This window comes from Geotrypetes seraphini, chromosome 7 (genome assembly GCF_902459505.1).
Source record: "Geotrypetes seraphini chromosome 7, aGeoSer1.1, whole genome shotgun sequence".
Taxonomy (NCBI): domain Eukaryota; kingdom Metazoa; phylum Chordata; class Amphibia; order Gymnophiona; family Dermophiidae; genus Geotrypetes; species Geotrypetes seraphini.
Genome location: NC_047090.1, coordinates 170,855,606 through 170,877,772, shown reverse-complemented (window position 1 = coordinate 170,877,772; position 22,167 = coordinate 170,855,606). Strand labels below are relative to the sequence as shown.

The window sequence follows — 22,167 nt, the reverse complement described above, 5'->3', positions numbered from 1 at the left end:
ACAAGAGGTCGCAGCAGCCATTTTAGAAGGCAGCTGCGAGGAGGCAGGAGTCAGAGGGCTGCGCTCTGGCCACAAAGACTCCCGCTGGACCACCAGGTAGTTTAGTAGGCCCAGGAAGGGATGGGGGGAGGGGAATCGTGGAGTTGGGAGGGAGATTAAAGGGTCGGGGCCTGGAGAGGGGAGAAAACTAACTTTGTGAGCTCACTAGGGACAGAGAGAATACCACAAATACCCATACCTTTACTTCTAATGGAGCTGGCAATGGAGGGAAGTCATGCACTGCATTACTCTACCCACAGCTAAAGAGATACCTTGACCCAACTGCCAGATCTTGATAAAAGTGTGGGGGGAGGGGGGGGAAAATCTAACACAGCAAGCATCCTGCAAGTGGCTCACTCCAGTGACCTACCCAGCTCCCCGCCCCCACCCCGCTGCCCACTCCCCAGCTAACCTGGAGCAACCTCTTCAGATTCAGGTGGTCCGAGTTCAGCTGGCTGATTTTGTGCCGGTGGGCTGGGTGCGACTGAGCCGAGGTCTCAAATTCTTCAATCTGAAGTCCGAGTTTCAGCCGCTCATTCTCGACCTTCTGCGGCAGGAAAGGAAAACAACGCAATCACCGAGCGCCCGGAGCCCTCATTTTCATATCCTCTTGTCACCTGGCTTCCTTCCTCAATTAACGCTGCATTCTTGTGGGACAATGTCGGTGCTCCGTGGCACATGAAACACCACAACAAAACATGGGGAGCGGCGCAGGCAGAGCTCGGCTCTACCGCAGCCCTGTGCGCCAGAGACAGGGCCAAGGACTGGGCAAAATGGAGGCAGGACCCTAACACTTACATCCTGGACTACAAATGGCAAACCTTCCACCATGCCCTACAACTTTGCTTCCCGAGTCGGTCTTGGAGTACCCCCTTTGCCAGCCAGATTTTCAGGATATCCACAATGAATACGTAAGAGATTTATGCTTGTTTATACTTGCTGTATCACCTATAAAACAAAAAATCCCCCCCACAATTGTTCTTCGAAGGCTTAGAAAAGAACTCCAATTAAAACAGGACAGGCAACACTCAACAAGACCTCACTGTCCATAATCTATTCTAAAATTGTTCTAAAATTTTAACAGGCTTCATGGTCGCAGAGAAACTCCACACCCAGGATGAACCTCAAAAGCCAGACAAAATAGATGAGTTTTTTAAACATGGATTGAAACTTTTTTTTTTTTTTTTTTTTAATTCTGCACCAAGATGGGTGACGGGACTAAATCGCGCGAGACAACGGCGCGCCGACAACTGAGCGCAGACAATTGAGCGCAAGATTGACGGCGCGCCGAAGAAAAGCACTATTTTAAAGGGCTCCGAAGGGGGTGTGTGGGGGGAACCCCCCCCACTTTACTTAACAGACATTGTGCTGGCATTGTGGGGGGTTTGGGGGTTTGTAACCCCCCACATTATACTTAAAACTGTACTTTTCCCTAAAAAACAGGCAAAAAGTTTGGTTTCAAGTATAATGAGGGGGGTTACAACCCCCCAAACCCCCCACAACGCCAGCGCGATGTCTGTTAAGTAAAATAGGGGGGTTCCCCACCAACCCCCCCCCGTCGGAACCCTTTAAAATAGTGCTTTTCTTCGGCGCGCCGTCAACCTTGCGCTCAGTTGTCGGCGCGCCGTTGTCTCGCGCAATTTTGTCTATGAACCGGTAAGATGCTCCAAAATGAAGGAGAAAGAAAGAAAAAAAAGCTGAACGACGTGTGGTTTCTAAAGAGGCCTGTGAAGCAGGAGGAATGATTAAACACTGTTCACGTGCTGATTGTGATGAATAAATCGTTATCACAGGAGGAATGAGGCCGGCAAAATAAGAAGTGAACATTTCATAAAGGGCAGCATGTGTCAAAGCCCATTGCTTTCCTACTTCCTCCACATGTTTCACTCAGAGAATAGTTAAGCTCTGGAACGCATTGCCAGAGCTTGTGGTAAGAGCGGATAGCGTAGCTGGTTTTAAGAAAGGTTTGGACAAGTTCCTGGAGGAAAAGTCCATAGTCTGGTATTGAGAAAGACATGGGGGAAGCCACTACTTGCCCTGGATCGGTAGCATGGAATGTGGCTACTCCTTGGGGTTCCGGAATCTTGCTATTCTTTAGGATTCTGAATGGAATGTTGCTATTCTTTGGGTTTTGGCCAGGTACTAGGGACCTGGATTAGCCACCATGAGAATGGGCTACTGGGCTTGATGGACGTTGGTCTGACCCAATAAGGCTATTCTTATGCTCTTCAGTCCTATTCAGATTCTATAAAGTCCGCCTACAATTAGGCACCGATATCAGCACTGATTCTATAAAAGCTTAGGCCCTCATTATAGAATCATGCTCAGTGTTGCTCAGCATCGTTATATTTAGGCGTCTCCAATTTATGCCAGGCTTTTCTATGCCTAAAGTATCAGAGCCTATCGACACCTAATTCATAAAGAGGTGCCTAACTTGAAAACATGCCCATAATCCGCCCCCCTAACCACACCCAATTTTAGTGTAGGCGCTTTGGGCAAGGCGCCTACTTTTTATAGAACTGAGTTTTTTGAGTTAGGCGCCTAACATTCGGTTAAGTTCAAGTTAAAGCCAATTGTGAGCTGTTGAGTGCCAATATCAGCCCTGATTAGACCTACTGAGCAATTATTTTAGGGGCGGACTTTATAGAATAGGGCCTTATGTGCCTAACTGCCAAGAGATAGGTGCGAGAACTTACACCAGCTGTTAAAGACCTCACACTGGCTCCGAGCGATTGTCAATCAGCTTAAACACTTTGAACTTGTAGCCTAAATATTACCAGGCTAGACTCTGTGATTTCTTAAGCAGATTTCTTTAATAAAACTTAAAGAAATAAAACAGACTTACAGTTAGATGATCTCGAGAATTTCTCTCTCACGGCAGTCACACCCAACCAGCTTTCCTGAGATCAGGGTACGCTGGGGATGTCTTTTCACAGATCCTTTCAGTGAAATGGCAATAGTTTCTTACAGCTTCTGTCACTAAGCTGAGCTCAACTAACAGACTCACAACTAAGAGACTGGCAAAATGCAAAATTAGAAGGCTAGCAAATCCCAGAGTAAAAACAGATTGGGAAACAAACAATACCCTCTCTATATTTTCTGCACAGCATGTGCCACTAAGATGGAGCCTTCTCCGAGCCTAGGTAGAAGGGGGGGCACCAGCCCGCTGCAAAGCACACTGGGAGCAGGGGGGCTCCAGCAGTGCACATTGTTTACATATTTTAAGCAATCTGCTCTCATCAATGGGGGCAGAACACCAGCCTTCGACGTGGAATAAGTACTCATGACTAAAAATTAGGCGCAGAACTGCGAACTTACGCTAGAATTCTATAATGGTAGTTCCGTGTACAATTGTCATTACAAGCAGTCCCCAGGTTAAGAACGAGTCATGTTTTTAAAGCGGTTCTTAAGTTGAATTTCTGCGTGACTCAGAACATGTAGATTTTAAGATTCTTGCCGCTTCCCTCTGCTCCCAGCTGACGAAAGGGCCAACCGTCTGTACCAGTGTTCCCTCTGAGGTAGAGCACACACAACCACACCCTGTTCTTAATGTGTAGGAGTCTAGGCCACTGGAAATACTGCTCAGTGACATCAAATGAAGCTGCAACCGCGTTCTTAAGTACGAGTCGTACTTAAGTCGGGCGTCTGTAACTCGGGAACTGCCTGTATAGAACATGCGCTATGGCCCTGATTCTACAAAGCCCGCCCAAAGTCAGGCACCGACATCAGTACCAGTTTTATTAAAACTTAGGCACCCATTATAGAATCATGCTTAGCGTCACCTAACATTGATTTGCATACATTCCCTCCTTTGTATGCAAAACTCTTTCATGCAGAGTCATTGCGGATATCCCAAAACCTGACTGGCACGGGGGGGATACTCCAGGAGTGACTTGACAAATGATGCCCGAGAACACCAATATACCTCCTATTGGGAGATGCAGACTTGAAAACAGAACAAGCTGGATTGCGCCAGGCCCCTACGCTGAAATCACACACTGACTGAATATTTCAATGTCAGGCTATTCCCCCCCCCCAAAAAAAGAAACTGTACAGAAAGTGGACCATCTGGTAACAGATGATGTTAACTTGACAGAGTTCTTAGAAGATTCTCAAGATGTTATTCAGACTCGGTCCACAAAGCACAGTTACTTACCGTAACAGGTGTTATCCAGGGACAGCAGGCAGATATTCTTAACGCATGGGTGACGTCACCGACGGAGCCCCGGTACGGACCTTTTTAACTAGAAAGTTCTAGTTGGCCGCACCGCGCATGCGCGAGTGCCTTCCCGCCCGACGGAGGAGAGCGTGGTCCCCAGTTAAGATAAGCCAGCTAAGAAGCCAACCCAGGGAGGAGGGTGGGACGTAAGAATATCTGCCTGCTGTCCCTGGATAACACCTGTTACGATAAGTAACTGTGCTTTATCCCAGGACAAGCAGGCAGCATATTCTTAACGCATGGGTGACCTCCAAGCTAACAGAGAGGGAGGAGGGATGGTTGGCCATTAGGAAAATAAATTTTGTAACACAGATTGGCCGAAGTGTCCATCCCGTCTGGAGAAGGCATCCAGACAGTAGTGAGTAGTGAACATGTGAACTGAGGACCAAGTGGCAGCCTTGCAGATTTCCTCGATGTGCGTGGAACGGAGGAAAGCCACAGAAGCAGCCATAGCTCTGACCCTGTGGGCAGTGACAGCACCTTCCAGTGAGAGACCGGCCCGAGCATAACAGAACGCGATACAGGCAGCAAGCCAGTTGGAAAGCGTCCGTTTAGAGACAGGACGACCTAGACGGTTAGGATCGAAGGTCAGAAAGAGCTGAGGGGACGAGCGGTGAGCCCTGGTACGGTCAAGGTAGTATGCAAGGGCACGCTTACAATCCAGCATGTGCAACGCCTGTTCCCCAGGATGAGAATGGGGTTTAGGGAAAAAGACAGGCAACACAATGGACTGGTTGAGGTGAAAAGCCGAGACCACCTTGGGAAGGAATTTAGGATGGGTACGCAGAACCACCTTGTCATGGTGAAAAACAGTGAACGGTGGATCGGCGACCAGTGCATGCATCTTACTAACCCTCCTGGCAGAGGTGATGGCAATGAGGAAAAGCACCTTCCAGGTTAGAGGTTTGAGCGAAGTTGTGGCAAGAGGCTCAAAAGGGGGTTTCATGAGGGCTGATAAAACCACATTCAGGTCCCAGACGACAGGAGGAGACTTCAGAGGCGGTTTGACATTGAAGAGGCCTCTCATGAACCGGGAAACCAGTGGATGAGCCATGAGAGGTTTTCCGAGGATAGGCTCATGAAACGCAGTGATGGCACTGAGGTGGACTCTGATTGAGGTAGACTTGAGGCCAGCATCGGACAGAGAGAGCAAATAGTCCAGTACAGGTTCCACCGCTAATGAGGTGGGATCGTGATGATGCAGTAGACACCAAGAGGAGAACCTGGTCCACTTTTGATGGTAACATTGGAGGGTGGCCGGTTTCCTGGAGGCATCCAAAATGCGACGGACAGGCTGAGACAGATTTTCTGGAGAGGTCAGCCCGAGAGAAACCAAGCTGTCAGGTGGAGCGAAGACAGACTGGGATGCAGTAGAGACTGACGTTGCTGCGTAAGTAGAGTAGGAAACACAGGAAGAGGAATGGGCTCCCTGGAGCTGAGCTGAAGCAGGAGGGAGAACCAGTGTTGGCGAGGCCTCCGAGGAGCGATGAGAATCATGGTGGCCCTGTCCCTGCGGAGTTTGGATAACGTCCGCAACATCAGAGGTAGTGGAGGAAAGGCATAGAGGAACTGATCCGTCCAGTCGAGCAGGAATGCATCTGGGGTCAGACGATGAGGAGAGAAGAGTCTGGAACAGAACTGGGGCAGCTGATTGTTGTGAGGTGCTGCAAAGAGGTCCACCTACGGAGTGCCCCAGCGAGCAAAGATGGAGTGGAGTGTTGAAGGGTCCAGAGTCCACTCGTGAGGTTGAAGGGTGCGGCTGAGATTGTCGGCCAGGGAGTTCTGTTCGCCCTGGATATAGACAGCCTTGAGGAAGAGATTGCGGGCCGTGGCCCAGGTCCAGATGCGGAGAGCCTCCTGACAAAGGAGGCGAGATCCGGTGCCGCCTTGCTTGTTTATGTAGTACATGGCGACTTGATTGTCTGTGCACAGGAGAAGAACCTGAGGGCAGAGAAGGTGCTGGAAGGCCTTGAGAGCATAGAACATGGCTCTGAGTTCCAGGAAATTGATGTGATGTTGACGCTCCTGAGGGGTCCAGAGTCCCTGGGTGCGTAGATCTCCCAGGTGAGCTCCCCACGCATAGGGGGAGGCATCCGTGGTTACGATCATGGAGTGAGGGGGTAGATGAAAGAGTAGACCCCTGGAAAGATTTGAGGAGTTCAACCACCATTGAAGAGATTGCTGAAGAGACGATGTCACAGAGATGGGATGAGAAAGAAGATCCGTGGTCTGTGACCATTGGTTGGCAAGAGTCCATTGAGGTGTCCTGAGGTGGAGTCGTGCCAAAGGAAGCACATGGACCGTCGAGGCCATGTGGCCCAGGAGGACCATCATCTGTCGGGCAGGAATGGAGTGATGAAGGAGCACCTGATGACAGAGGTGGAGCAGGGTCCGTTGACGGTCGGAGGGGAGAAACGCCCTCATTAGTGTGGTGTCGAGAACTGCTCCAATGAACTGAAGTCACTGTGTGGGAAGCAGATGCGACTTGGGGTAGTTGATCTCGAACCCCAGGAGATGGAGGAGAGAGATGGTGTGATGAGTGGCTTGTAGCACAAGTGGAGACGTAGGTGCTTTCACCAACCAATCGTCCAAGTAGGGGAACACCTGGAGGTTGTGAGACCTGAGGAAGGCCGCCACCACAATAAGGCACTTGGTGAACACCCTGGGCGATGAAGCGAGGCCAAAAGGTAGCACTTTGTACTGATAGTGACGGTGCTGTATCTGAAACCGTAGGTAGCGACGTGAAGTCGGATTGATTGGGATGTGAGTGTAGGCCTCTTTGAGGTCCAGGGAACATAGCCAGTCGTGTTGAGAGAGAAGAGGGTAAAGCGTGGCAAGGGAGAGCATTCTGAACTTCTCCTTGACCAGACACTTGTTGAGGTCCCTGAGATCGAGGATGGGACGAAGGTCTCCTGTCTTCTTGGGAACCAGGAAGTAGCGGGAGTAGAATCCCTGACCCCTTTGGGCCGGAGGCACCTCTTCGATGGCATTGAGAAGAAGGAGGGATTGGACCTCCCTCAGGAGGAGAGGGGTTTGGGAGGAGTGAGAAGCAGACTCTACGGGAGGATTGTCTGGTGGAAGAGTCTGGAAGTTGAGAGAGTAGCCGTGGCGAATGATGTTGAGGACCCATTGGTCTGATGTGATGACCTCCCAACGGCTGAGGAAGATTTGGAGGCGACCTCCGATAGGCTGAGGAAGAGGCAATGATGATGGGAGACTGGCTATGCCCTGGAGGAAAAAGTCAAAAGGGCTGAGATGGTTTTGACAGAGGGAGAGGCTTGGCAGGTTGGTGAGACTGTGAGCGAGCCTGAGTTTGATGCTGTTGACGCGGTCGGCGAGGCTGCTGTTGAGGCGGGTTGAGAGGTCTGGCCGAGAACCTGCATTGGTAGGAAGACTGCTGTCTGTAGGTGCGAGCAGGTGGAGTCTTTTTTTTAGGTTTAATCAGAGTGTCCCACCTGGTCTCATGTGCTGAGAGTTTCTGGGTTGTTGAGTCCAGGGACTCTCCGAAGAGTTCATCACCCAGACAAGGTGCGTTAGCCAGGCGGTCCTGGTGGTTAATGTCCAGGTCAGAGACTCTCAGCCATGCCAAACATCGCATGGCCACCGCCATGGCAGATGCACGAGAGGTCAGCTCAAATGAGTCGTAGATGGAGCGAACCATGGATTTCCTGAGTTGGAGGAGGCTGGAAATATGTTGCTGGAAAAGAGGGACCTTACGTTCAGGAAGGTATTTCTGTAAGGAGGAGAGCTGTTGCACCAGATGCTTCATGTAGAAGGAGAAGTGGAAGGTGTAGTTGTTGGCTCTATTGGCTAAAATGGCATTTTGGAAAAGGCACTTACCAAATTTATCCATGGTTTTTCCCTCTCTGCCAGGAGGGGTGGAGGCATATACACTGGAACCCTGAGATTTTTTCAAAGTAGATTCCACCAGGAGGGACTCGTGGGGCAATTGAGGCTTATCAAATCCTGGGATTGGAATAACCCGGTACAAGCTATCCAATTTACGAGGGGCTCCAGGAACCGTGAGGGGAGCTTCCCAGTTTTTATAGAAAGTTTCCCGTAAGATGTCGTGGACGGGCAACTTCAGAAATTCTTTGGGAGGTTGCTCAAAGTCTAGGGCATCGAGGAAAGCCTGAGACTTTTTAGAGTCGGACTCTAAGGGAATGGAAAGAGCTGCTGACATCTCCCTAAGGAATTTGGAGAAAGAGGATTGCTCTGGTTTGGAGACGGTGTCGGTCATGGAGGGTTCTTCGTCGGTTGAGGAAGCGTCCTCCTCGGTACCGTGAGGGGAGTCTTCCCACAAATCTGGGTCCCTAACGTCGGGGTGCGTATGTTTGGACATCGGTGTGGAGGGCTCGGCATGGCGGGTCTTTGAAGGAGTGTTGCCTGAGCGCACCGAGGCTGTACCGGGTGAGGAAGACCGATGTCGTTCCTGGGACCGGACAGGGTCGGCAGCATCACGGGTATGTACTGCAGGTGTTTCTGCCAAGAGCACCGGCATGGAAGTATTAATCGGTACCGAGGGGGGTCGACACCGATGGGACAGTGTGAGGCTCGGACTGGTCCCGTACCGGAAGGTGCGGTGCCAGCAACGCCGGCAACAGTTGTTGGAGCTGTTGTTGCAGCTGCTCCTGTAACTGTGTTTGGAGTATGGCCGCGATGCGGTCGTCCAGGGGAGGCATCGGTACCGCTTTTTTCTTCTTCGGTACCATAGGTGCCGCTCTACGCTCCGGCGATGAGGAGGCCGATGATGAGGCACTCACCGAGATCGGAGCGGAGCGTTTGCGGGGCCGGTGCGGTGCCGGGAGGGCCGGTGTCGCAACCGTGGCAGGAGGGCGCTCAAGGGAAGTAGGAGGCTTCTTAGCCGGCTTACCTGGGCCCAACGACCCCGAGGAAGGGTCCGGTGGTGTCAATGTCGTCGGTGCCGACTTTTGTGGTGCCGTCGACGTCGCAGCCGGTTCCATGGCAGATCCGGTACTAAACAAAATATTTTGTTGGATCTGCCGATTTTTCAAAGTACGCTTTTTAAGCGTAGCACAGCAGGTGCAGGTGTCAGCCCGATGCTCTGGACCCAAGCACTGGAGGCACCAATTGTGTGGGTCGGTGAGGGAGATCGGGCGTGCATACCGCTGGCACTTCTTAAAACCCGGTTGAGGGGGCATGAATGGAAACACGGCCTCCGCAAAATCGAACCCGGAGGCCTGTATGGTGGCAACAGGCCCCGCCGGGGCCGGCCTGAAAAAATAAAGAAAACTCGACGAGTTTTTTTTTTTTGAAAACAAAAATAAAGGGAATCCAATAAGAAAAAGGAAAAAAAGTGAAGAAATACGCGAGCGGGAAGGCAAAAATTAGTTTTTCAACGGCCGTTGAAAACACATGCGTCTTCTTCGCTCCGCGGAAACGAAGAAACTGGGGACCACGCTCTCCTCCGTCGGGTGGGAAGGCACTCGCGCATGCGCGGTGCGGCCAACTAGAACTTTCTAGTTAAAAAGGTCCGTACCGGGGCTCCGTCGGTGACGTCACCCATGCGTTAAGAATATGCTGCCTGCTTGTCCTGGGATAATGATTCTAACATGTACGAGTGAAACAGATAAAATGTTGTTAATGAAACTTTATTTCAAAAATAGACTGACCAAGTTCTGTGGGGATTTGGTCAGTATGTTTCCTGATGTCTTAAGAGCTACTCAGTTTAGAAGAAAAGAATTTTTGAAATTGAGAACTAGAGTATTGGCACTTGAGGCTTCATTTTATCTGAAGTTTCCTTGTAAATGTTTGGTTAAAATACAAGACACTGAATTTGTTTTTTGGGACCCCATTCAATTGCAACAATTTTTGGTAGCTCGTGAACAGAAGTGAGATTTCTTTTCTTTTTCTTTTTTCATTTATTGATGAGGAATTAGGGTAGGAATGTCAAAATGTCCTAAGTTTAGTTGGGAATGATTTGGGTTCAATGGAACTCAACCCATTTCTTTGTTTTTCCTTAATATTTAACTGATAAATAAGCAATATGCTTCCCCTTCTAGTGGGCTTGTAAAGGATTGTTTTTGTATTATTTGTTGTACTGAAAACTTGTATGGAAACTTTTTTTTCTTTGATATCTTTATAATATTGTAAATGTATTAAATCCAAATAAAAAAAAATGTCAGGCTATGTCTATAAGGAAAAATGTCAGGCTATGTGTATAAGGAAAAACCACTCTATGTCCACCAAGTCTGTATTTCCCACCAAAGTTTGTCCTGCTTGTGCTGTGACTGCACTCTTGTGACCTGTTCTGGGCTCCTTTGGGAGGAAGGACTAAATAAATGGTACCGTAACTAGAGCATGCCGACAATCGCGTGCGGACAATTCCGCAAAGGACTTATTCACGCTGCCTTAAAACAGTTCCTTTTAGCGCTCTGAGGGGGGTGGTAGTGTGGGGGAACCCTCCAGTAAATTTACAAGTGTTCATGCTTCCAGCGGGGGGGGGGGGGGGGAGGTGGAGGGAAACCCCCCTCTTACTGTGGAAACTGCCAATTTCCTTCATTTTGGAGGTATTCGGCAGTTTCCACTGTAATGGGGGTGAGTTTGGGTTCCCCCCCACCCCCCAACGAGAGCACGAAGATTTATAAGTTTAGTGGGGTTCCCCCCTCCATCAGAGCGCTAACAGGAACTGTTTTAAGGCGGTGCGCATTTGTCCTGCGCGGAATTGTCTGCGCGTGATTCTTGGCACACTTTTGTCCAGCGCACTTTTGACGGGTCACCAAATAAATGAATAAATAAATAAATCCTACATACAAAACACAGACCGAGCCTCACCAACCAAACAATAAGACGTTGAACTAGAAACCCTGAGACACCAGACTCGGTGTACAATTTGACCCAGGAGAAATAAAATCAGAAATGCACTTCCTCCTGTACCATGCACAATACAAGACACAAGAGATGCATATTTCTGACAGCTGAGAGCGAAAATCAAAGGCTTCCCTCAAAGGAATGAGCCTGAAATCTCTGTAGTGTCCTGGGAAAAGAGGGAGAAACAGCGCTTGTGGCAGAAAATGCGCTTTAGTTGATAGTCAGCCGCAGCGGTGAGTGCCATGGCTACACAAAAAAAAAAAATCAAAATATTCAGCGTTGGTATCTCGTTCCTCACGCTGAATATCCAGATAGGGCAATGTCTGCTGGTGCTATCCAAACAGCTAAGCACATAAAAGTCTTTGAGCTAAACTAAACTAAACTAAACCTTAGGTTTGTATACCGCATCTTCTCCACGATCGTAGAGCTCGGCACGGTTTACAAGACTAAGATAAAATGGAACTCCAAAGGATGATTGTGGGTTAAGAGTAAAGGAGAAAAAAGGGGGGTTTTGGGTACCAGAGAGAGGGGAGGTGTTACATTTTTGAGAAAAGCCAAGTTTTCAGATGTTTTCGGAAGAGTTGGAAGGAGCTTGAATTTCAGAGAGGGGATGTAAGGTTGTTCCAGAGCTCGGTGATTCTAAAGGGGAAGGATGTCCCTAGTTTTCCAGCATGGGATATACCTTTTGTCGAAGGGAAGGATAATTTTAATTTTTGGGAGGATCTGGTGGAATTAGAATTAGAGGAATTCCAAGATAGTGGAATAACGGGAGGAATAATGCCATGAAGGATCTTGAAAGTTAGGCAGACACATTTGAAGTGGACCCTGGAGATTATTGGAAGCCAGTGAAGCTTGGACAGAAGTGGTGAGACGTGATCAAATTTACTGCGTTCCTCATCCTACCTAAACTTCAGAAAATTATTAAAAACGAACCTATTTAACTGATTTGTAGCCTAAGACCCCTTACCCGATCCTTGCCCCCTAAGATCTCTTTTTTTCTTACCTTGCTTCCTGCTCACCGTACATTTGACCCCTTATATTGTACCTGTTCCATGCTTACATATATTAATTGTATCTGTATCTGCTGATTGTACCCATTCGCTGATTGTCCAGCCCTTCTTTATTGTAAACCGCCTCGAACTACTACGGCTTTGGTGGTATATAAGAAATAAAATTATTATTATTATTAAATTTATGCAGATGGCTCTTCAGTAGTGAAGCGAAGATCGTCACGAACCAGGTAACTTTGCGCCCAGCCCAGCGCTAGTTGGACAGCAGCAAGGCACTGTCCATAGTTGAATATCTTAGTCAGCGGCAGTTATCCAATTAGCAGGTACTGCCAGTGGCGTAGTGAGGATGCGAGGCACCTGCCTTCGTCTCTGCCCCTCCCCCTTGCTTCTTCTCCGATCCCGCCTAACACACGCCCCCCCCACACACATACACATGCTCCTTCTTCCCTTCCCCTCTAGTTGAAGTTGTTGCTCACGGGGGTCAACGACATTCTCCTCGCGACCCCGTCGGCTTTCCCTCTGACATCGGCAGGAGAGCTGACGGGGTGGCGAAGAGCACGTTATTGACCACTGCAAACAACAACAACTTCAATGAGAGGCATGGGGGAAGGGAAGGGGGGCATGTGCGTGGAGGTGAGGAAAGGGAAGAGATGGGGGGGAGAAGAGGAGGGGTGCCTGGCTCCCACCAACATGGCGCCCAGTGCGGATCCCCCCTTTAAGACGCCACTGGGTACTGCTGAATTATGGGCCATCAGGCTAAACTGACCAGCGAAAACGTGGACCGGCATTAGAAATGTTAATGTATGGCAAGGAGAGGGCAGGAAGCTGTGGGTCCATCGTGGGGGACCTGGAAGTGGGGGAGGGGGGGTCTTACACCAGGACTGACCTGCAGGCTCTGCAGTTGCTTCTCTTTCCCTGCCAGGTCAGGCTGCTTCTCGCTCGCTGCTGTCACGTCTTGTCTGAGTGCAGCCAGTCTCTTCTGCAAAGACTCCAGGGTGAAGTCAAAGTCCGCACTCTCATCGATCAAGCCCTAAAAAGGAAGAGCAAATCCCATCAGGCTCTTCTTTAAGTTCCAAAATCCTGGAAGCTCAGAGTGTTTGGTGAAGAAGCCTCGGTTCAGTGGGAAGCCAGCGCTGAAGACACTCAAATGGGAAAACAAACATTTATAAACTGCCAATTCTAGGTAGACATTCTTCCCAGCGCCAAAACGCTTCCCTGGACCATCGGCATTAGACTTCTGCTCTACTGGGGGCCTGGTGGGCATGTCTGCCACTTACTGCTATGAAATGCAGAGCCAGCTGAGAGGGCAGAGGGTGAGGGTGACACCCAAATCAGTTCAGCATGCTCTCTGTTACACCTGGCACTCCTTCTCTGCACGTGAAAAGTCAGCTTTGCAATTTGCATCTCAGTGGCAGAAGAGCTCAGAAAGCAAGTGCTTTATGGATGCTTGATCTACCTAGGGTTACCAGATTTTCCCGAGATCCGCCTCTGTTCTGTCTGTCACATCCTGTTTAGCTCCACACAGGGTTAATCAAAATGGAGAATAAGTCAATTAAATGAAGGAAAAGAATCTCAGAGGTGCCACTCCATGGATCATAATAATTACATTACATTACAGATTTCTATTCCGCCATTACCTTTCGGTTCAAAGCGGATTACAAAAAGAGTTATGGAAGAAGGGTTACAACGTTAGATCAGAGAAGGTTTCCGAGAGAGGGAAAAGTAGGATCTGGGGTTAGGGAGGGGATGATAAGAGGGGGGTTAAGCTTTATCATGGTATTAAGCTTTATTAAGGGATTTCTTGAAGAGTATAGTTTTTATTTCCTTTCTGAACATCTTGTAGTCTGGGGTTGTTGTCAATAGGTTGGAGACTTGGTTGTCTATCTTCGCTGCCTGAGTGGCCAGTAGTCCGTTGTATAGTTTTTTCCGTTTTACTTCTTTGATTGGGGGGTAAGTGAATGGGGGGGGGGGTGTTTTTCTATGCCTGGTAGAGGTGGTTTGGATGAGGCGGTCGTTTAGGTAGGTTGGGCTGTCTCCATTTATAGTTTTAAATAGTATACAGTAGAATTTAAATTGTATTCTTTCCTGGATTGGAAGCCAATGAGAATTGATGAATGCCTCAGTAATGTGATCATGTTTTTTCAATGAATAGACGAGCATGGGTGTAGCATGGGTGTCTTTCATAGATTCAAAAAACCTTCATATATTAAAAATGACTTAATTCGTCATATTTTTATATTTTTAATTACTGCTCAAAAACATTTTATTAATTTTTATTTTTTTTCTCAAACCTTTTATCAAAAATACTATTATAAGTTAATAAATAGGCAGCTGATTTGTAGTTTTACTGTCCTAGGCAGCTCAAAGAGTTTGCTCATTTATATTTCAATGCTTTTCTTAGCAACTCAAAAAATTGCAACCAGCAGTAATCCTTATTTAGAAAGAAAAAAAGCACTTATCTTTTAGCTTTAATCTTTAGTGTGATGGTAGATAGCAAGCCCATTGTAAAAAACCTGAAGAAGCCGTCGAGGAGGGCTATAGCGGCTGTTTCGGCTTGCTATCTACCATCACACTAAAGATTAAAGCTAAAAGATAAGTGCTTTTTTTCTTTCTAAATAAGGATTACTGCTGGTTGCAATTTTTTGAGTTGCTAAGAAAAGCATTGAAATATAAATGAGCAAACTCTTTGAGCTGCCTAGGACAGTAAAACTACAAATCAGCTGCCTATTTATTAACTTATAATAGTATTTTTGATAAAAGGTTTGAGAAAAAAATAAAAATTAATAAAATGTTTTTGAGCAGTAATTAAAAATATAAAAATATGACGAATTAAGTCATTTTTAATATATGAAGGTTTTTTGAATCTATGAAAGACACCCATGCCACAATTCCTTATATGGGTAATATTATTATGATCCATGGAGTGGCACCTCTGAGATTCTTTTCCTTCATTTAATTGACTTATTCTCCATTTTTATTAACCCTGTGTGGATCTTATTAGTTTTGGTTAATCTGTTTCTTTTTTGGAACTGGTTTGATTGATCAACATCCTGTTCAGCCCCAGCCCCACCCCCAGACGGCATCCGCCCATGCGCAGATGCGAAGCAATGACATCATGCACATGGGTGTGTGACGTCACCGCATTGCGTCCGCACAGACGCGATTTTGAAGCGAGGCTTTTCAAAACCCGGACAAAGGGTCGGGCTTTGAAAAAGTCATCCGGACCCCCGGACGTGTCCTCGAAAAGGGTTACCACTTCTGGATCCCGCGCCTAAGAAGTGATGTCAGAGGGAAGAGCCGACGCCAGCGGCAATTTGGCGATGCTGTTCAGGGGAAGGGAAGGGGTGTGCGCACACAGAGCGAGAAAGGTGCGGTGGGGGCGGAGAAGAGGGTGGGGAGGGGCCCCACCGCCCCGGGTGCCTCTCACTCTCGCTACACCGCTGGTGTGAGGGATCCCCCAAAGAGGAGCGGGTGATTTCGCAGAGGTCCATATGCCCAAAAGTGACTGCCAACCTGCAAGTAGAGAGTTGCGCGGGGACAGAAATCCCACCCGTCCCCACCCGTCCCCGCCAAAGTCCCACCCGTCCCCACCCGTCCCCGTGAGGAATCCCTCCGTCCCCACCCGTCCCCGCGAGGAATCTCTCCGTCCCCACCCGTCCCCGCGAGGAATCCCCTCCGTCCCCACCCGTCCCCGCGAGGAATCCCCTCCGTCCCCGCGAGGAATCCCCTACGTCCCCGCCCGTCACTATAAACTACAGAAATAGTTATTTCATTTAATTATGCTACTGAATTAAAGGCTCTGGTAGAAACCCATTTAAAAATAAGCAAAAAGACTTTATTAATTTGGAAATATTAATTGGGAAGAATACATACTTTGTAAACGGGTTTCTACCAGAGCCTCTAATGTTTATAAATTTTTATCCCTCTAAGGTGATATTGTAAGTCACCCTTAATACCTTGTAACTATAGTTACAAGGTATTAAGGGTGACTTACAATATCACCTTAGAGGAATAATCAATAACACCTTGTAAGAGAATACAGCTAAAAATCGATTGTCCTAATTTATAAATTTTTATCAACACAACTAATATACTACTTTATCCTTAAGCAAAAAAAAGAATTTTTTTCCTACCTTTATTGCCTGGTTTCTGCTTTCTTCATATTCTCATTCAATTCCTTCCATCCACTGCCTCTCTTCTCTCTGTGTCTTCCATTTGCTCTGTTACTGTGCCTCTCCCTTTCTCCCCCCTCCCAAATTGGTCTGGCACCCATCTTTTTCCCTCCGCTCCCCCCATAGTCTGGCACCTCTGTCTTCTTCCCTGCCAGCGTCTTCTTCCCATTCCCTCTTCCCCATTTCCTTTCAGTGTCCTTCTCCCCCACCATCTTTCCCATGTCCTGTCAGGCAGCATCCTTCTCCCCTCTCTGCCTTCCCCATGTCCTTTCAGCGGCCTTCTCCCCCCTCTGTCTTCCCCATGTCCTTTCAGTGGCATTCTCCACCTCTTTGTCTTCCCCAGTGCTTTCAGGGTCCTTCCCCCCCCTTTCTCCCGTTTACCCCATTTCCTTTCAGCGTTCTTTTCCACCCCTTTGTCTTCCCCAGTGCTTTCAGGGTCCTTCCCCCCCCCCTTCCTCCCGTTTACCCCATGTCCTTTCAGCGTTCTCTTCCACCCCTTTGTCTTCCCCAGTGCTTCCAGCGGCCTTCTCCCCCCTTAAGCGTCTTTTCTTCTCCACTCCACCTTTCCTCCCTCCCTGCCTCCACCTTTGTGGCGCTTTTGCACCGGACCGACAACAGAACAGGCCCGGTCGGACAAATCTCCCTGTCCTGTAGCCGCGAATCTAAATTACCTTCTTACAGCAGCTGGAGTAGTGAAGCTGCTGTAAGAGGTAATTTAGATTCGCGGCTACAGGGCAGGGAGATTTGTCGGCCGGGCCTGTTGTCGGTCGATCGGGGGTTCTGACCGGCTGTGCACATTCTCCGGGGCGTTCCGCCCCATCCCCCCTCTTTCGTACGCCATTGCCTTCTTCCTACCTGCCCTGCCGCACACAGCCGACCGGAAGTCTTCCTGATGTCAGCGCTGACGTCGGAGGAAGGGAGGGCTTTGCTTAAGCCCTCCCTCCGACGTCAGCGCTGACATCGGGAAGATTTCCGTTCGGATGTGTGCTGCGACAGGGCAGGTAAGGAGAAGGAGACTACCCTCGCGGCTCGACCAACCCCGCTGCGATCCAACCCCGCAGGAACCCCGCGACCCTCGGAGGCGTCCCCACGGGATCCCCGCGACCTTAGGGGGCGTCCCCACGGGATCCCCGCGACCCTAGGGGGCGTCCCCACGGGATCCCCGTGACCCAAAGGGGGAACCCGCGGGATCCCCGCGGGTCCCGCGGGATTCCCGTCATCCCCGTTCCCGTGCAGCTCTCTACCTGCAAGTCGATCTTCCGCTGCAGGAGGCTGGCGTGCAGGGCCTTCACCTCCTGGGCTGCGCGTGCTGCTTCTTCCAGAACAGCCTGCACTTCCTCCACATTCAACAGACTTTCCAACAGGTCCTTCTTCTGCTGCAAAACTGGAAGCTCTTCCTTCAGGCGGCAGCTATCTTCCAAGGAAGCCTAGCGGACAGAAACAGAGCAATAATCTGTCAAACGGTGTTCTGTTTATTTTCAAATGGGTTTCACGAGGGCGGCATGATTTTGTCTTAACAACTAGAAATATAGTACTCCCCCGAAATTCGCAGGGGTTCTGTTCCAGGAAAAGGCAGGGGAGGCAGGAGAGGGCAGCTGGAGCGCCAGCGGGTAAAGAAAATCACTCGCGGTCTGCTCCGACCATCTCTTCCTGTAGTAATGTTGGGCTACACCAATGAGGAACTGCTTTGACACGCAGGAAGCTGCTTTACTATAGGAAAAGGCAGTCGAAGCAGACCGTGAATGAGCGAGTCCGCGAACCGTGAATTTGCAGGGGAACACTGCATTGCAGTTTATCAAAGGGCCTCCAGAATCTTCTCCTGCTCAGTGGATAATAGGAAACCGATAGAATGGAAACAAAAGCATTGATCATAGCTAGGAGGAGCACCCGTAACTAGTGCTGCCCGATTTGCCGATTCGAATCAACTCGTCGATTCACTCTGGTGAATCGATTCGTTAAAAAAAAATCGGCTAATTACGGCAGCCTGCAGAGAATCGCCGGTGCTGTAGCGATCCTAGCAGGCTGCCGTCGGCCTCCGCAGCATGTTCTCTCTGCCGCGATCCCACCCCTGAAGTCAGAGAAGGGGGCGGGATCGCGGCAGAGGGAACGTGCTGTGGAGGCTGACGGCAGCCTGCTAGGATCGCTACAGCACCGGCGATTCTCTGCAGGCTGCCGTAATTAGCCGATACAATGGGCAGAAAATGTAAGATAAGAATCTATTAAGACCAAGATAACAAAAAGATCCCACTGTTCAAGGTAGACTAAAGAGCGCGGGACAACTGCGCGCTGACAAAGCCGCTCAGACAAATGCGCGCAGGATGTCAGTACGCCGGATTAAAACTTAACTTTAAAGTGCTCCGAGGGTTTTTTTTGGGGGGGGGGAACTTCCCCACTTTACTTGCCGCTGCTGTGGGGAGGGGAGTTTGGGGGGGAACCATCCCCCCATTACAGAGGAAAGTGTAATAGTTCCCTCTTTTTTAGGGAAAAATTACAGTTTCCTCTCTAAGTGTGTGGGGGAGTTCCCCCCCAATGGCAGCAACAAAAGTTCTAAGTAAAGTGTGTGGGGGGGTTCCCCCCACCCCGCTTGGAATGCTTTAAAGTTAAGTTTTAATCTGGCGCGCTGACGTCCTGCGCGTATTTGTCTGAGCGGCTTTGTCGGTGCGCAACTGTCCTGCGCGCTTTTGACTCATTACCCTGTTTAAAGCATAAGGTGTAGAAAAAGGGGAGAAAAAGAATCTCAGAAACCTGCTTGGTGTCAGGGAATAAGCCTCAGCCAAGGTTCCACGTTTCATTCATTGATCCTGAAACCCCACCCCCTTTCCTTTTAAAAAAAAAATCTATTATGACTCTTTATTCCTCAAATGTTGCAGGCAGCCACAGTTTTGAACAATGGGATCTTTTTTGTTATTTGGAGTTGTTCCAGTGGGTCTCACTTACCATCTTTATTGCATATATAAATCTATCAAGACCCCCAAATACATTTATATAAATCTATCAAGACCCCCAAATACTTAAATGTATCAACTACACGTCTCCCTCCGTATTCGCGGTTTTTTAGCTTGCTGGCTCCTCCCCCCTAAATTATGTGAGTCTGCATAGAGAAATCGCCGATTCCAAGCGTTTACTGAGAAAACTGCCAATTCCCGGCACTTTCTTCACCGTGTTTTGCCTCTCCTTCAGGAACAGGCCAGGTCTCCCGCCATGTTATTCGCGATGGTTTTTCATAGAAAACCGCGAATAACATATGAAAAAGTTATTCACGGTTTTTCTGTATTCGCGGGTCTCTTAATCCCCTATCACAGCGAATACAGAGGGAGAAGTGTATAGGAACAGTATCATGTAATAATGTCACAGGTATATTGGACTGTTCCTTCTTCCCAGTTACCCAGCATGCCACAGTCTTATTCAACACCATCTGAGCCTCATATAACCTTGTAGCCACCGTGTGCAAACAGCGCAGCAAGCCCATCTAATATAATAAAAGGCTAAGCCACACATGCGCACTCCCATCGCGTGTTCCGTTTTCCGAGCGCTATAGGGCACCTCAGATAGGAGTGTGCATGCGCGCGAAACACTCTCTCTCCTCCCCCGAGGCGGATGTCGGACGCGGCAGCTGTCGGCTGTGCTGTTCTTCGGTCTGCCCTGCTCCTGCGAAGAGGCGCCGCCGCCGCGTCTTTCAACTAAGGTAAGGAGCTGGGCAGACCGATCCAGGGGAGATTTTAAAATCTTCAGGCACGAGCGGCGGCTTGCCGCATGCGCCCCGACCTCCAAACCCCCCTGCCGCCATCTATTTTTCCCCCTCTTCCCTCTCGCCTACTAACACTGTTAACCACTGGCCTCACTATCTTCTCTCCACTGCAACCCGCCCTCTCACAACTTCCTGTTTCCGCTAGGGTTGGCCGCAGTGTAGAGAAGACACCGAGGCCAGCAACAGCGCAGTGCAGCGCTTTTCTTTGAGGCAAGTAGAGCGTATGCACAGGGGGAGCAGATGGACAGGGGGAGCAGATGGACGGGGAAGGGAACAGGGGGAGCAGGCAAGGGGTGGGTGCAAGGGAATGGGGGGAATGCTGCTGCTACACAGGGAAAGGGGGGAATGTTGCTGCTCAGGGAAGGAGAGTGCTGCTTCTGTACAGGGAAGTGTGGGGGAATGCTGCTGCACAGGGAAGGGGGAAATGCTGTTGCTGCTACACAGAGAAGGAGGGGAATGCTGCTGCTGCTGCACAGGGAAGTGGGGGAGGGGGGGAAGGGAAAGGGGGCCAGGGAGCAATCTTGGTTTGCTTTGGGGGGAGACAAAAGAGAGCCAGGCAGGCAGCGCACGAGAAAGCACAGTTACTTACCGTAACAGGTGTTATCCAGGGACAGCAGGCAGATATTCTTAACGCATGGGTGACATCACCGACGGAGCCCCGGTACGGACACTTTTAACTAGAAAGTTCTAGTTGGCCGCACCGCGCATGCGCGAGTGCCTTCCCGCCCGACGGAGGAGTGCGTGGTCCCCAGTTAAGATAAGCCAGCTAAGAAGCCAACCCGGGGAGGTGGGTGGGACGTAAGAATATCTGCCTGCTGTCCCTGGATAACACCTGTTACGGTAAGTAACTGTGCTTTATCCCAGGACAAGCAGGCAGCATATTCTTAATGCATGGGTGACCTCCAAGCTAACAGAGAGGGAGGAGGGATGGTTGGCCATTAGGAAAATAAATTTTGTAACACAGATTGGCCGAAGTGTCCATCCCGTCTGGAGAAGGCATCCAGACAGTAGTGAGTAGTGAACATGTGAACTGAGGACCAAGTGGCAGCCTTGCAGATTTCCTCGATGTGCGTGGAACGGAGGAAAGCCACAGAAGCAGCCATAGCTCTGACCCTGTGGGCAGTGACAGCACCTTCCAGTGAGAGACCGGCCCGAGCATAACAGAACGCGATACAGGCAGCAAGCCAGTTGGAAAGCGTCCGTTTAGAGACAGGACGACCTAGACGGTTAGGGTCGAAGGACAAAAAGAGCTGAGGTGACGAGCGGTGTGCCCTGGTACGGTCAAGGTAGTATGCAAGGGCGCGCTTACAGTCTAGCGTGTGTAACGCCTGCTCCCCAGGATGAGAATGGGGCTTAGGGAAAAAGACAGGCAACACAATGGACTGGTTGAGGTGGAAGTCCGAGACCACCTTGGGGAGAAATCTAGGATGGGTACGCAGAACCACCTTGTCATGGTGAAAAACAGTGAAAGGTGGGTCGGCAACCAGTGCATGTAGCTCACTAACCCTCCTGGCAGAGGTGATGGCAATGAGGAAAAGCACCTTCCACGTAAGAAATTTGAGCGAATTTGTGGCAAGAGGCTCAAAAGGAGGTTTCATGAGGGCTGATAAAACAACATTCAGGTCCCAGACGACTGGAGGAGGCTTCAGAGGTGGTTTGACATTGAAGAGGCCTCTCATGAACCGGGAAACCAGTGGATGAGCCGTGAGAGGTTTTCCGAGGATAGGCTCATGAAACGCAGTGATGGCACTGAGGTGGACTCTGATTGAGGTAGGCTTGAGGCCAGCGTCGGACAGATAGAGCAAATAGTCCAGAACAGTTTCCACCGCCAATGAGGTGGGATCGTGGTGATGCAGGAGACACCAAGAGGAGAACCTGGTACACTTCTGATGGTAACACTGGAGGGTGGCCGGTTTCCTGGAGGCATCCAAAATACGACGGACAGGCTGAGACAGATTGTCTGGAGAGCTCAGCCCGAGAGAAACCAAGCTGTCAGGTGGAGCGAAGACAGATTGGGATGCAGTAGAGACTGATGCTGCTGTGTAAGTAGAGTAGGAAACACAGGAAGAGGAATGGGTTCCTTGGAGCTGAGCTGGAGCAGGAGGGAGAACCAGTGTTGGCGAGGCCACCGAGGAGCGATGAGAATCA

The 22,167-nt window shown here is 49.6% G+C and overlaps 1 protein-coding gene across 2 annotated transcripts in view; it reads right to left on the bottom strand.

The window, feature by feature from the left end:
* Positions 1-22,167, bottom strand: part of LOC117363385 — a 468,971-nt gene that overhangs the window by 341,460 nt on the left and 105,344 nt on the right. Inside the window, exons 9-11 of one of the 2 annotated variants that reach the window (XM_033950994.1) lie at positions 17,516-17,698; positions 12,986-13,129; positions 452-586 (exon numbers count right to left, since the gene is read on the bottom strand). In XM_033950994.1, coding sequence (XP_033806885.1) covers positions 452-586; positions 12,986-13,129; positions 17,516-17,698 — 462 coding nt within the window. The remainder of the gene's footprint in view (positions 1-451; positions 587-12,985; positions 13,130-17,515; positions 17,699-22,167) is intronic. The other variant, XM_033950995.1, reaches the window with a different exon arrangement.